Here is a 14,324-nt window from a genome sequence, read left to right on the forward strand (position 1 = left end):
TTAAAGTAGGCAATACTTTGGGCACATTATTTTATGCCTAATCTCAATTTTATAAAACTTCCCATGTCTTAGAAAACAAACGTTTATTAATGGGTCAAACACTTATCCTTAACCTCATAAATAACATTTGAAATGCTTCCTGGTGTCAATGTTAAAAAAGAATGCTACTTTTTCAATAAGAGAAATAAGAATAGATGCTACAATCTCAATGTAGTCTATTCTTTAATGAACCCCCATAGCACTTTGAGGAAAAGATGCTAACTAAATTATGGGGGAGAAGAATTCAAGCCATAAGAGTTGAATTGGACATTAACATTAATATACTGAGCAAATTATATACTACACAATCATGAATGTTCTTGGGTCTCTGTACTTTGAAAGACTTGCTTTTCACTACTCAGTCTTCAGTATTAGTTCTCAAGCCTTGGGCCAACACTCACTAAGATTTTTCTCTTGTGTCAATGTCTCCATAATCATCAGCAAACAGGCTGGGTGGGTGCATTAATTCCTTAAAGCAAGAAGAGTACCCAATATATTCATATCACTGCAGCAGTATTCTTGTGGTTGGAAAAAGTCAACTAACCTTCTATCCTGCCAAAGCCAGTATCAAGAAAGTCTAGAGGCAGAATCAGAGCAAAACCCATTACAAGCCCTGGGCCATGACAAATGTACCATAAGTGTATAGAGGCAAATCCAGGTGAGGCCCTACCTGCTCTGCCAAACTGAGGGAGAAGTGCAGGGAGTGAAAATAGTGGAATAAATAGGCCAGAATGCACCAATGCCCAAAGTCCAGAAAAGTCCTGCCTCCAGGAAGGAGGCTGTGCCAACCTCCCCACTCTTTACCAACCTGGGTAACCTATATCCTCTCAAGATAGAGTATGGACACCCTAAATTCTGTCCTAAGAATCTGCTGTGAAAAGTGAATAGGAGCCTTTTTTAGAGTAAATACATCTATTTCATACAGAACTAAAATTAGTATTCCTTTTCTTTGGAATGAAAAATGTTCATGGTAATCAAGATACTCAAAATCTTGGCAATGCTGGTTTGTATAAAGATATAGAGATAATCCCTCTTCCTCAATGTGAGAGGCTGTCAAGATCAACTGCCTCTAGACTCTTTCTCTCAAATATAAGGCCTTAATATTTCCTTGGAGAAATACACTTTTGGTTGCGAGTCCCATTACATAGTCTTTGTGTGACATGTGGCTGTTGGGTTCCTTTCTAGGTGTCAGGTTCTCAGAATGAGAATTAAAGAACTGTACCAGGTGATCTCCCAGATCCTCCCAGATATCTCCCACCTGCTGGCACTTTGCCCCCATTATCCCTGACTGCCCATATCACTGTTTCATGGAAGCTCAGTTGATGTGTTCACGATTTTAAGCCTGTGGATTCCACTTTACAAACAAGGATTTACTAAATGGCTTTCTAGGCACAGAAATGAATCAGGACTGTTCTCTCAAGGGTCTAAATCCCTCTCCAGAAAGAATCAAGCAAAAGTAGGACCCAAAGTTTCTGAAATTATCATAGAATATTGTTTATTTTTATATTTATATGCATTTTAATGGTTATTATAATTAGACATAATAGTAGGACTTGTTACATTGTTGTTCATGCACACATTATAACATCATAACTTGGTCAATTTCATACCATGGAATATTGTTACCTGCTCTGTACATGTTATTTAAGGGCAGTGATTCTTAATCAGGTTTTACTTTGTGCCCGTCACCCAGGGACATCTGCAATGTTCAGACATCTTTTTTGGTTTTAAAAACTGCAGGGGTGGGGTGTTTCACTAGCATTTAGCGGTCAAAGGTCACCTATGTTGCTAAACATCCTATAATACCCAGGGCAGCCTCTCCACTTGTCCAAGAATCATCCAACTTAAAATGTCAACAGTGCTAAGGCGGAGAAACTCTGTGCTAGAGGGGAATAAACAGGAAAACCAAAGTACAGAACACAGATAGATGACTAGAGTCCACAATCCAGTTCCACTCTCACCTTCCGGCTCCGCCACTCCTGGCCCGTGTTCCCGGGAGAAGGTCAGGGCCTCCACTGGCTCTTCCTTGGCTGGGAGAGGTGGAGGATGAGTACTTTTAGCAACAGGTTGAGTGTTCTTTGGCTTGACAAATACAGGTCCTTTACCTACATGGTGATGGATTGGCCTGCGTCTATGAACGCCAGAAACCGTATAACCCATTCCACCAGGACAGATTTCCTTAAAAGCAGCTAGATTTGGGATGGGAAAATATTCCTTTTAAAAATCTAACAGTGCAAACTTATACAGAGGAAAATATCATGATGAATATCTCTTAATAAATCATCACTAACATAGGTACATTTAAGACTTTAAAAACAGATGCAAAATGTAAGCAAATTGCTTTAATTTCTGACAAACTTGCATATTCAAAGAAAAAGAAATCCAAGCTTTTCTTTAACATTTATCCACCTGTTAATTTCTTATCCTACATAATCAAGATATTTAAAAATAATATATATAGCATGTATTTTATATATATTATATATATGTATAAACATAGAAGAAACCAACTAGGAGGTACTATGCCCACCATTTTTATATGTAATATGTTACATATAAAATATATGTAATATAATAGGAGACATTTTATGTATAGAAGACATTATATGTGTTACATAATCTCATTTTGTGAATATGTGTAAAATCAGCAAGAATCGGACTTTCTTCTTTTCCTCATGCTGATATAATTTCATTAGTTATTAACAAAGAGCTTGGTGACATCTCTCAAGTTACAGGATGAGCAAGAAGAGAAAGAGAGAGAGAGAGAAAGAAAGAAAAAAAGAGGAGGAAGAAGGAAAGAAGAAGAAAATGAGAAAAGCAAAGATCATGACTCAGGGAAATGAGATGCTAAAATCCTCATGGTTTTTTCCCAGTTGAAGAACCCAAGGGCACAACCCACATGGAGTGTGTGACCGCTGGCTAAGGTCTGAAAGGGGGAGTGTTTCTCCCAGGAAGTGAGACCAGCTGTAAGAGATGCTAGACAGAGGTCAAGGCAGAAAGGAAAAACCCACCCAGTCTGCATTTTTCAGCAAAGGACTGGCGACTGGGCAAAGCCTGGCCAGAACCAGTCACTTTAATTACCCAGAGGACAAGGGAATATTCTGTGCCCTGGAATCACTGTCCTTGCCAGAGAAAAAGTGGTCTGTATTCTTTTAAAAAAAGAAAAAAAAAAAAAAAAAAAAGTAGACTCGACATGTGTGATTTGCTAACCTCCACTGCATAATCCCCAGGAATAGTGAAGGGGAAAGAGAAGGGTGGCGGGTGGTGTGTGGCCCGGGAGGAAAAATCCACCTAATCCCTTTGCTGTTGGTGTTGGAGACAAATTACCAAATGCAGACACCGAGGAGCTTATGGTCCCTTTTTTATTTCTACTTTTAAAATTGAAAGTAAAATAAGTCATTTCTCACTTCCACTGAACAAGAGATCTTCTATTGAATGTTCTGGACCTAAAATTAGTTCTCAATAAAAAGGAAACTCTAAAATACTCCTTTAAAGCATGTTAAAATATTGTTTTTCTAAGGATCACATGCTAAATGCTGGAGCCTTGTTCTTATGTTTAACTAGGAATCAGAATTCTTACTTGAAAATAGATGTTTCCAGAAGAACACATTTTTTTTTACCAAATTCTGAATTATTCATAAACTAAATATTTTATGAAAATCACCATACAACCAAAATTAAGTGCAAAAACACTAGCATTGTTTTCAAATTGAATTGTTATACAATGGAGGAGGGGGTGGCCCCGAGTTACGTTCATCATGTAGTGATTGCAAGACTCTCAAAAACTGAACTTAATTAAAGAGAAATGTGTCTATCAATTATAAAGATATTTTTACTTGCATGTTTTTTTTTTTTTTTTTGGAGGTGGGGGACCAGAGATTGAATCTAGGGGTGCTTAACCACTGATCCACATCCCCAGCCCTTTTTAAATTTTTTTTTTTTTTTTTTTCTATTTAGAGATAGGGTCTCCCTGAGTTGCTTAGGGCCTTGATAAGATACTGAGGCTGGCTTTGAACTTGCAATCCTCCTGCCTCAACCTCCAGAGACACTGGGATTACAGGCAGGCACCACCACGCCATTGCCATTTTTTAATAATGAGTTATGGCACAGGAGGATACAAGGACCTTTCAGAGGTGTCTAAAATTATCCAGTCTACCAGTTAAATGTCACGTTGTATTATCTTTCACCTTAACTGTTCTTCCTGATTCTAACCACCAACATAGTATAAATGATACTTACATTTATAACTAAACCCTGTCTGTTATCATGCAATTTACAACTTAAAGAATAACATGGCCCTGTGAGATTTAGTGCACCTCCCCAGGTGGTAAGCATCCTGTCAACTAAGCAATGCCATGGATTTGCTTCATGCTCACCCCGAGTCAGTGAAACAGAGGCCCCTACTTCCTTGATCACATCATGCCCAATGAGTTCAGGTTCTGTTTTTCTTGTGCATTTCACTCTACTTCACCCCACTTGAGAAGTTAGTGACCCATTGGTAGAAGAAGTACTTAGAGAAATTTACCCTTTCAGGACACTGGGCAATTATGTATCAAATTAAAGGATAAAGTATCAACTTCCTAATAGTTCATAGGGGTTTTGCAAAATCTGTTCTGGAATTATTAATTTTCATAGCACAAATTCAATCATGAATTCAATCATAAATATAATACCCTCCAGTTTCAATTAAAGAAATTAAGTGCAGTATTCAATAAATAGTGGAATAAGTCAATCTGCTCAAGCTTTAGTTACTATAAAATGATGAATGACCAATCCTTAGGATAGCACATGGCCCTGTGGAACTTTCTGGTCTTAATACTTAAACATCAAACTTAAAAGTCCTTGAAGCTGTGGATAAAATGTTATGACTTTCCTTAATATTCAAAAGGAAGTTTAATGATACCCATAAAAATGATAAAAAATCTCTTTGCCTGTATTTTTTTTTCCATTGATTCAACCTTATATGTCCACAGATTCCACGAAAGTCATAAAAACACATTGTACTATTAAAGACTAAATTTGAAGTCAGAAATCAAAAATGACCCAAGGTACCAAAGTCATCCTGGCTACTCCTGTAGCTGGGAATGCTCATGAGTGCTCAGTAGGCATGTCTTACCTGTGCCTGGAAGGGGACATTTCTCACAGTGTGGGCCCCAGGCCTTGCCCACACTACAACAGCAGAGCTGCTTGGTGAGGTGAACAGACAGAGGGTGCATACACTGCCTTCCGGAACTGACAAGCCGGTAACAGGGCCCCTTCTCTTCCGAGATCACAGGGGGATCCGCTGAAGCAGAGACAAAGTCTGATGTCATGCAAGATAACCAAACTGACTTTTCAAGCAAAAGAAAAGTGGACATTCCAGTATGGATCGGAAACCATACTTCAGAATCAACCCATCTAGCTTTAGGGTTTTACTTTCCTTGATTAGGAATTTATTTATCAAATGAGTTTTAGAGTTAGAGCACCAAATGTTGTGACAGTGATGGTCCCTGTCCCTGTCTGGCCACTTTTCCTTTTTAGAAAGCATTAAATCAGTATATATGCAAAAGTGAAAATAAACAATTTCAACAAAACCCTTGGTTCATAGTAGACAAAAAATACACCTCAGCCACCCATATTAAAAATAAATACTGAGATACAGAAAATAAAACCAGATGTCTCCATTTTCTTAACTTGATCAATGCTTAATGGCAGAATTTCACCAGTGTGCAGAAAAGTCAAAGGTAGATGCTATAGATAAACTGGGTGTTGGAAAAAGAAATCTTCCTGAAGCTTCAAAACTCTGACATGGGATTATAAAGCACTTGCCTAGCCTACCTGAGGCCCTGGCTTCAACTCCCAGCACTGCAAAACAACACAAAACAAAACCTCACACTGTATGCTTAGGAAGCCAGCTCTGTCATAGCTCCTAAAAAACTGGGAGTATAGAGAAGTCTGGGTCTCTCCTCTCTGTGTGATTGTAGGTTAGATAATTTTTAGAACAAACACATAGTTCTTTGAAAGCTCACAAAAGATTTTGCTCCAAAATTTTCTCCCCAATTGACCATAACTTACACATTATATTTCCATAGAAATCATGTCAGGTCATCTGACAAGAGCCTATTTTACACATACATTTTTAAACTGCTTCTACCTTAATACCTAAATTATTTATTATTATTTTATCATTTCAAATGACTTGCATGCCAATTCCATTTCACATTCTAATCAACATGACACATAAACCCAGGAATGACATACTGCCCAGAAAATGCAAGATGGTCTTCACAGTGTCTAAGAGTCTGTGACCTCAGATTGGAAAGTTGGTTGTAAAGGAGAATTCATTTGTCTACCACATTATGTGAAATATGGTGCACATTTCTATTAAGTCTTAAGGTTTTATACTATACAAAAGAGTCAGAATTGCCAAAGATTTCTAAAGAATAGGTGGGAATAGGGCTGGGCAGAGCAGGACTGAGGGGCAACAGCAAAGGGTTCTTTTTTTTTTTTTTCTTTTTGAAATTTTTTTTCATTCATTGTACACAAATTGGGTACAACTTTTCATTTCTCTGGTTGTACATAAAGTAGAGTCACACTGTGTCATCATACATGTACACAGGGTAATGTTATATGTGTAGGTTCTTATATGAAGGTACACTGAAACAGTGCTTGGTCAGATTACGTTTTTTGCAGGATGTACGACTAAAATTAGGATGAAAAGAGTCAGATACTCTAAATGGAAAAACATTGTGGAGGTATAAAACCTACTGGAAATACCACATCTGTCAGGAGGATAATTCTTTACTCTTGGCTAGAGACAATTCTTCAAAATGGTAATAAACACATATATAGCTCTGTATCCAAGTCCAGCACTAAATGTAACCACACATCCAATGCTGGTGGCAATTCAATTACAAATCAGAGCCAAAAAGTAAAATGCTGTAGCTCTATGATTTGGGTTCCTCACTGGTATGTTAAAAGACTTATTCTTAGGGCTGGGTTTGTAGTTCAGTGATAGAGGACACAGGTACCCAGCATGCATGAGGACCTGGGTTCAGTCAAACAAACAAACAAAAATAGAAAGAAAGAAGCTAATAGTTAAATGATAGCCCTAATTCCAGGGCTGTACAATAAACTCTCATTATACTTTCAAAGACATGCTACTCTGATGTACTAAAATGTGAATGATAAATACCACTAGGCAGAAACAAATCAATCTGGTAATTATAAGAAGTTGAAAACTAAAAAGGACACAGAGTCTAGCCATCCCTACAAGTCAGCTGTCACTATCATCCACACATCGAATATCTTCATTTACTTCTTGGATAAAATTTTACATTACAGTTTCTTCCCTTTAAATCTTAAAGTTTCTACGAGGATGAGCATTGAGTGCAGGTGTGGGGAGCAGGCAAAGCTGTTCTGTTGAGTCTGAGAGGTGACTTCCCAGGGAGTAAGAAGTACATTTTCTTTATGGAAAATGGATTTCTAAAAATAAAGTCTGGGAGAATCAATATTAAAGAAACAGCCTAGAGCCATTGCAAGATTAGACTATCCCTTCTTCAGTGTGTCATGTGAAACTAAATAGCAGCTTTCCTTAAATAAAATGATATAGTATCAGGAATTTAGACCATTTCCCTCTTCCTGATTAAAGGTCCAGCCTGTGGTATCAGACAAATCCAGTTTCACATCTCAGGTGCATAATTTATAGGATCTGTAACTTTTGGAAAGGAACCTAACCTCTCTGTACCTCAGTCCTTTCACATCTAAAATAGGAAGAACATTAGTACAAATCTCAGGAAGATCTTATAAATTTTATATGTGACAATCACGTAAGGTGCTTATCACAGTGCCAGGCACTATTACGTGTATAATAAGACTACTATTGTCATGGTTTTGTGGTTACTGTTATTATCTGGGAGCAAACTGTGCACAGAGCTATCTAACTTCCAGGTCAGGGAACTAGGGGGTCTCCACTGAGGTGGGAAGTAAGGGAAAGGCATAAAGACAATTTACGAAGGTTTAATGGTTTCCTTGGAAATGAAAGGAGATGACAGAGTCCAAGCTGATCGGCTTCCCACCTCAGTGCCTGAGAGAATAATGTCATTATGGGAAAAAAACACTAAGCCAGGAAAGCCAGCACACTTTAAGGGGAAAGCAGGAAAAATGATAGTGATTTGCCCCTTTGCTTTATTTAAAAAATAGCCTAGAAGTACTCAGTGCAATACATTAGGAACTAGCAATGTGTTGTTACTTTGGAATGAAATTTAAATTAAATAAAACCAAACATTCAAATCCTCAGTCATATTAGCCACACATAGCTAGTGACAGAGAGAGAACATTCCCACCGTCATGGAAAATGCCACTGAACAGCGTTGATGAACTTAAGGGTCAACAAGCTTTTTCTGAAAAGGGTCAGATGATAAATATTTGGGACTCTGTGGGCAATATGGTCTCTATTTCAACATCTCAACTCTGCCACTGTAGCACAAAAGGAGCCTTAGACAAAAAAAATGATGAATGGCCGTATCCACTAGAACTTCATTTACAAAAAACAGCAAGCAGATTTGGCCCACGGGCTACACTCTCCAATCTCTGATCTAGAACCCTAAATTTGGAGGCAGAAATCCTGGTTATAAATCTCAACTATCAGTTATTAGCTGTGTGATTTCGAGAAGTTTCTTAAATTCACCAGGCTTCAATTTTTCCAATGTGCAAGGAAGGCATAACAATACATCTCGTAAAGAGGCTAGGAAAATTAAAAAGAAATCATGCACATAAATGTGACTGGTGTTTAGAAGGGCTCTGCTCTTCACCCTGTGACTTCTAGCACTGCAGCAGAAGTTTCTGAGCACATCTCTCTAAGCCTCTATTGCTGCCCATCAGCTCCAAGTCCGTGAGTCGAGAAGACTTTGTAAAAGCGCAGGCTCAGATGCTTTTATCTGGGCACTCTAACTGGACACACCTCAGCAGCACTCACCTTAGAACTCTTCAATTCCTGAAAATAATTAACGACAGCTCAGAAGGCAAAAAGCCTTCATGTTCCACTCACAAAGGTTATTCTACTTCTCTTGAATTTGCCCCAGTAAGTCCTAAAATTTTCCCACAAAATAGGTAGTAGAGAGGCAGGTTTGAACACTGCTTACACCCTAAGCTACAGATGCAGAGGTCAGGGACAACACATGCCAGCATCCTCCTCCTACTCTCTTCCTTTTGGCTTGGCCAAGTCCAGGACAGAGAGCGGGCAAGGAGAGAGAGTGAAATGGTTTCAGCCTTTGGCTGGAGTCAAGGAATTCTGAGGGTGTTCACCTCAGTGCAGTCAAGAACAGGGAGAGCTTCCCATGGCTCCTCAGTCATTGCCAAGTGCATTTCTTGGAGTTCACAGAGTCGGCCACACCTTTTATGGCCTGAATATGCCCTAAATTCATGCTGCCTGAACAAATGTTGCTAGGCTCCACCATCTGCTTGCAAGCTCTGTCTCTAACTGGTTTTATACCTCTTGAGAACATATATTCCAAATGTTAAATAACACCTCCGTCATGCCTCATCACCTCCTGCTACCACGCATGGCTCCGAAGGATACCATCACCTCCCTCCCTGATCCTTCCCAACTGTCTTCAGACTCCCCCAGCAACTTTTTCAGAGTTTACCACAAATCAGGCTAGATTTGTCCAAATCACAAACCCTGAAGGAACTCCACATATCTGTGTGTTATCACACATCATAAATTTGGAGGAAAAAGGGAGAGACCTGCCTACTCAACTCGGCAAAAGAGCCCACGTTTGACCTTCAAATTCTAAACTGGAACATTTAACTAGCAACAAACGTCTCTTAGTACTTAGCATTTCAGCTGTTGGAATTGAACCGTAAAATTGAATTATTTACCTTTCAAATAAGAATAGATGATTGTTTAATAAGTTCAGAATTATTGGGGCAATGACAGGGAAAATAAATACTAAGGAAATGTGTGAGTGTTTCAAAATTCTCATTGGCAGGTTCCTACAATCTCATTAAACTCTGGATGGCTGCCCTTAATGCTAGACATCAGATCTATTCAAAGTTTCATAAAACACTCAGTGACCAGTTCTCCAAGTTTACCTAATCTGCAATCTGTAATGTAAGAATTTTAACCATACTACAAGTCAAATCATGTAAGAGGGGGGAAAAAAAGACATTTACAACGAATTTTATATTCAAAAGTTTTTACAATATCTTACACTTAAATTAGAAAACTATTTAGAATTCTTATTTACGGAATTCAAATCAGCTGAAAATCATCCCTAAATTATATGGATATTGTCAACACCATAATTTTTGACCTGAGGTTTCCAAGTCCTTACATCAATTTTCAAATGCACCTTGAATGCAAACTTAATTTTACAGCCAATTTTAACCACCTCCTAAGAAAAATCCTATAATTTGATGTCTGCCTGCTTCAGGATCAGAACCATCTGCAAAAGAACACAGAAGGTGGGTGCGATGGTGCACGCTTATAATTCCAGAGGCTTGGGAGGCTGAGGCAAGAGGATCAAGAGTTCAATGCAAGTCTCATCAACAGCGAGGCTTTAACAACTCAGTGGGACCCTGTCTCTAAATAAAGTACAAAATAGGGTTGGGGATGTGGCTCAGTGGTCAAATGCCCCTGAGTTCAATCTCTAGTACCAAAACAAAACAAAACAAAACAAAACAAAAAAAACACAGAAAAAAGGACTTACGTGCAAAAGTTCCTAATCTGCATTTGACAGTTTTTAAAGGAAAACAGTAATGATTAGTAATAATGTTTCAAAAGACTCAACAAACCCATCTTAAAAAAAATAAACGTGACTGTCATTTTTATTTCCCTACATTTATTTCTTCAACTCTGCATTGCAGTTTAGGGGACAGAGTTAGAGAGAAAAGCTTGGATGAAAACAAGTAACTGTATCCTCATAAAGAATGTCTGCAAGTTTAAAACTAGGAGCAAGAATGATGCAGCTCAGCATCGTTGTTTTTAAATCACATTAAAATATTTTTTAAATAATCTAGTAGAACAGAAACAAACACAGAGTTTCTCTTAGAGCCACCCCAACAGTCTTATGCCATGTCTGAGCTTAAGACTGTTAAACTTTAACTATGTGTATCTTTTAAAAATCTGTAGCTTTTACTTACTTCCATAATAATGGCCATGATTACATTTAAAATAAGGTAAACTTGAAGAATTCTGCATTTGAGGGCTTTTTCCTAAAACGTATCCACCACTAATTGGCATATGAGAGGTAGTGATTCCATTGTATTTTCAGAACCAATATTAGAACATGTAGTTTGGTAGAGGGTTTTTATCCTTAATATGTATGAAAGAAAATCTCAGAGACGTTTGTAAAATAAAATAGCCTAACTTCAGAGGCATTTTGGTGGTTTGGGAGGACTATAGGGTAGAATATTTGAAATTAGAACTGAAATAGAAAATCTGAAATGCAGGGCCTTGGTAACTATTTTCCATACTTATCCAACTGAGAAAGTACAGTGAAACCTCATAAAATCAGACTCCAGTGACTCAGAATTTGGAATAATTAAAGGCAGAAGCTGAGACAAAGTTTAATTCAGCCTGAAGAATGCTTAAATATTTATGAGGGGGAAAAACCTGTTTTCATCTCTCAGGTACCAGGAATGGTTGATATGATCATTTTAACTAACTCTTTTCACCAAAGTCTATTTCCTCAGTGTGCTTATTCTCTGAGTTTTAGTTACTGTATTTTTCTGAATGCAATGAAAATGCATTTTGGAGAAGGTTCTATCAGACAGATACAGTTTATCAAGCTGGCACCTTCCCTCTGGCCATTTTAATTAATGAGGTTTTCCTACATATTTACAATATTCACTTGATCACTGAGTATTTCCCTTCTTTTGGATAAACTCCAAAGGTAACTGATCCAAAATAGGAACAAAAAGTGATCGGTACTTACGAATGCAACTTGAAAAGGTAGGGTCTGGCCCAAATCCCATTTTGCAGGTGCATCTGTAGCTGCCCATGGTATTCAAACACTCACCATTAGGACATACACCTTGTAGCTGGCATTCATTAATATCTGCAGGAAAACCAAAGTCTTTTAGATAAAGCCAGTAGAGCCCTGTTGAGCAAGAGTCTAGCTATAAATTGCATTCACTTTCTTTTTCACTATAATCTCTTAGAGTAAAAAAAAGGGCAGGGGTGTTTAGCAGGTACTAATGACCTAAAATCAAGTTGCTAAAGAATTATTTTTTTAATTTACATAACGAATATTTCTTAGGCACCTCCACATCTACCAGGTTCTATTTTAGGTGCGAGGAATTTTCTAGTGAACAAAACTGACCACCACAACAAAAAATTTCCAGGCTTTGCAGAACTTACATGTTGGTTTTAGTGTACATCAGGTATTAAAGAGCTTATAGGTAAGAAAGAGATTTTTTTTTTTTTTTTTTTTATCCTGGAGCCATCAACGGCCTAGCTGTGCATACAAATGTGTGAAAAACTAAAAAAGTGAAAAGTCATACAAGTTACCATGATTATAAGAACAACCATAACTTGAAGACGTTCAATTATGAAATTGCCTATATAGACAGTAAGAGTCACTAAAGGAAGTTAGGGGCAGCCCGAGAAGAAGTGAGACTTCGCCAGGGTGTTAAAGTCTTGGGACAGGGGGCAGGATGGAAAGAAAGGGAAGGAACATTTGTGTGGGTGGACACTGAAGCATAAGCAGAGACTGGCCAGGGGAAGGGGCTCAGGAAATGGTGAGTCAAACAGTTGGCTGGAAAGGAAATTTCAGGAAGGTAAATAGTTAGAGACAGAACTGGTAAAAGCCAGACCAAGTTTGGATTCAATTTTATTGAGAACAAGGAGCTAAATGAAAGGATTCTTAGCAAAAGGATGTAATCAAGAGCAGGCTCTAGAAAAAAATTCACCTGGCCAGCACATGGCTTGGTGAAAAGACACTGCAAGTCTGATCACTAAAAGAATATAGCAGGTAGGAAGCTGGTGACAAGCCAGGTTGGTGAGAGAGAGAGTAATCAGGGAGAAAAGGAGTGACTAATTCTTTTTCTTTTTATTAAGAACTGACAATGCATGGTGCTTGACTGGGCACCACAGCACTGGAAAGTAGGAGAAAGGACTCAGAGGCATCTGGGAAGTTTCTTATTTGAGAAAAGAGCAAGGAAACACTGTTGGTTTGATGGAAGGAGTTCTGAGATACAAAGAACGCCAGAAGACAAAGAATTCAATTTTAGAGTTCAGGTCACATTGGGATACCCAAATAGAAATAGCCAGCAGCACTAGTGGAAGATTCTGGAAAAAAGTAAAAGAGGAAAACATGGCTGTCAATAGACATAGGATCATCTGCACATGTCAATCCAGGAAAAATTAAAATGATGTGAAAGAAAAGACGAAAATGTTGTGAGTTTTAAAAGATAGACTTTTTTTAGTCACTTGCAAAGGTAAGTAATTGCAAATCAAAAAGGAATGTGATAAATTAAAAATGAAAAATTAGTCATTATTCATATTTTATCCAGTATGACCCTTGAGGCTTAATAGATTTTGGTTGTTAGCCCTTCCATTTCAGATAATATTCATATCTTCCCATCATTAACTCTTCTATGAACTTTTTTAAGCCTATTAATTCACTAAATTAAAACTGGACACATTAATAGCAAAATAATACTAGCAGAATTATCACAAAATACAAATACAGTTCTCAATAAATCATTGTTCGAGCAATTTAAACATATTTCACATTCTAAGAAGTCAGAGCTACCTATATGCACATATTTCATCCAAACCAGGCAGTTTTTAAGTTAATATCAGTGATAAATATAACATTTTCATGATATTCAAATACCTAGTTAATACATATTTGTCACTCCAACTTGAACGAAGCTGGAAATGGGGACAGCTAGATCACACCTGGCCCAGCACCTGATCGCGATCTTTACCAGGCTGCGTGTTGTGCTGTAATGCACATTTACACGCAACATGTAATTGAAAACATTCCCCCATAACTCATTCTTCTTAGGAAAACCACCATGAAGGACCAGGAAAAGTGCCAAGTGCAGCTGGAGCTTACGAGGTACAAGTGAAGCCCCTATCATATGTCCCAAGCAAAACCTCAAGTTTGGGTAACCAGCCAGTTGTGGTCAAAAAGGCTGGGCCAAATTTCTCCTCTCCTGCTTCCCCTCAAGTCCCCACTAGGGTATAATTATCAGCTTTCTTCTCCTAAATGGCCTGTACCCCTAATGCACTGGTTGTGCCACTGCACATTCCATGATCACATTCTTGGGACCCAGAATTTAAGAGGTTCCTT

The 14,324-nt window shown here is 38.1% G+C and overlaps 1 protein-coding gene across 8 annotated transcripts in view; it reads right to left on the minus strand.

Annotated features, from left to right (window-relative positions):
- Nucleotides 1–14,324, minus strand: part of Ltbp1 (latent transforming growth factor beta binding protein 1) — a 413,663-nt gene that overhangs the window by 120,884 nt on the left and 278,455 nt on the right. For 6 of the 8 annotated variants that reach the window (XM_047522256.1, XM_047522253.1, XM_047522254.1 and 3 more), the window contains 3 exons: nt 11,958–12,080; nt 5,156–5,323; nt 2,001–2,228 (listed from right to left, as the gene is read on the minus strand). In XM_047522256.1, the coding sequence (XP_047378212.1) occupies nt 2,001–2,228; nt 5,156–5,323; nt 11,958–12,080 (519 nt within the window). The remainder of the gene's footprint in view (nt 1–2,000; nt 2,229–5,155; nt 5,324–11,957; nt 12,081–14,324) is intronic. The other 2 variants (XM_047522255.1, XM_047522260.1) reach the window with 1 other exon arrangement.

This window comes from Sciurus carolinensis, chromosome 13 (genome assembly GCF_902686445.1).
Source record: "Sciurus carolinensis chromosome 13, mSciCar1.2, whole genome shotgun sequence".
In the NCBI taxonomy this organism is placed as follows: Eukaryota; Metazoa; Chordata; class Mammalia; order Rodentia; family Sciuridae; genus Sciurus; species Sciurus carolinensis.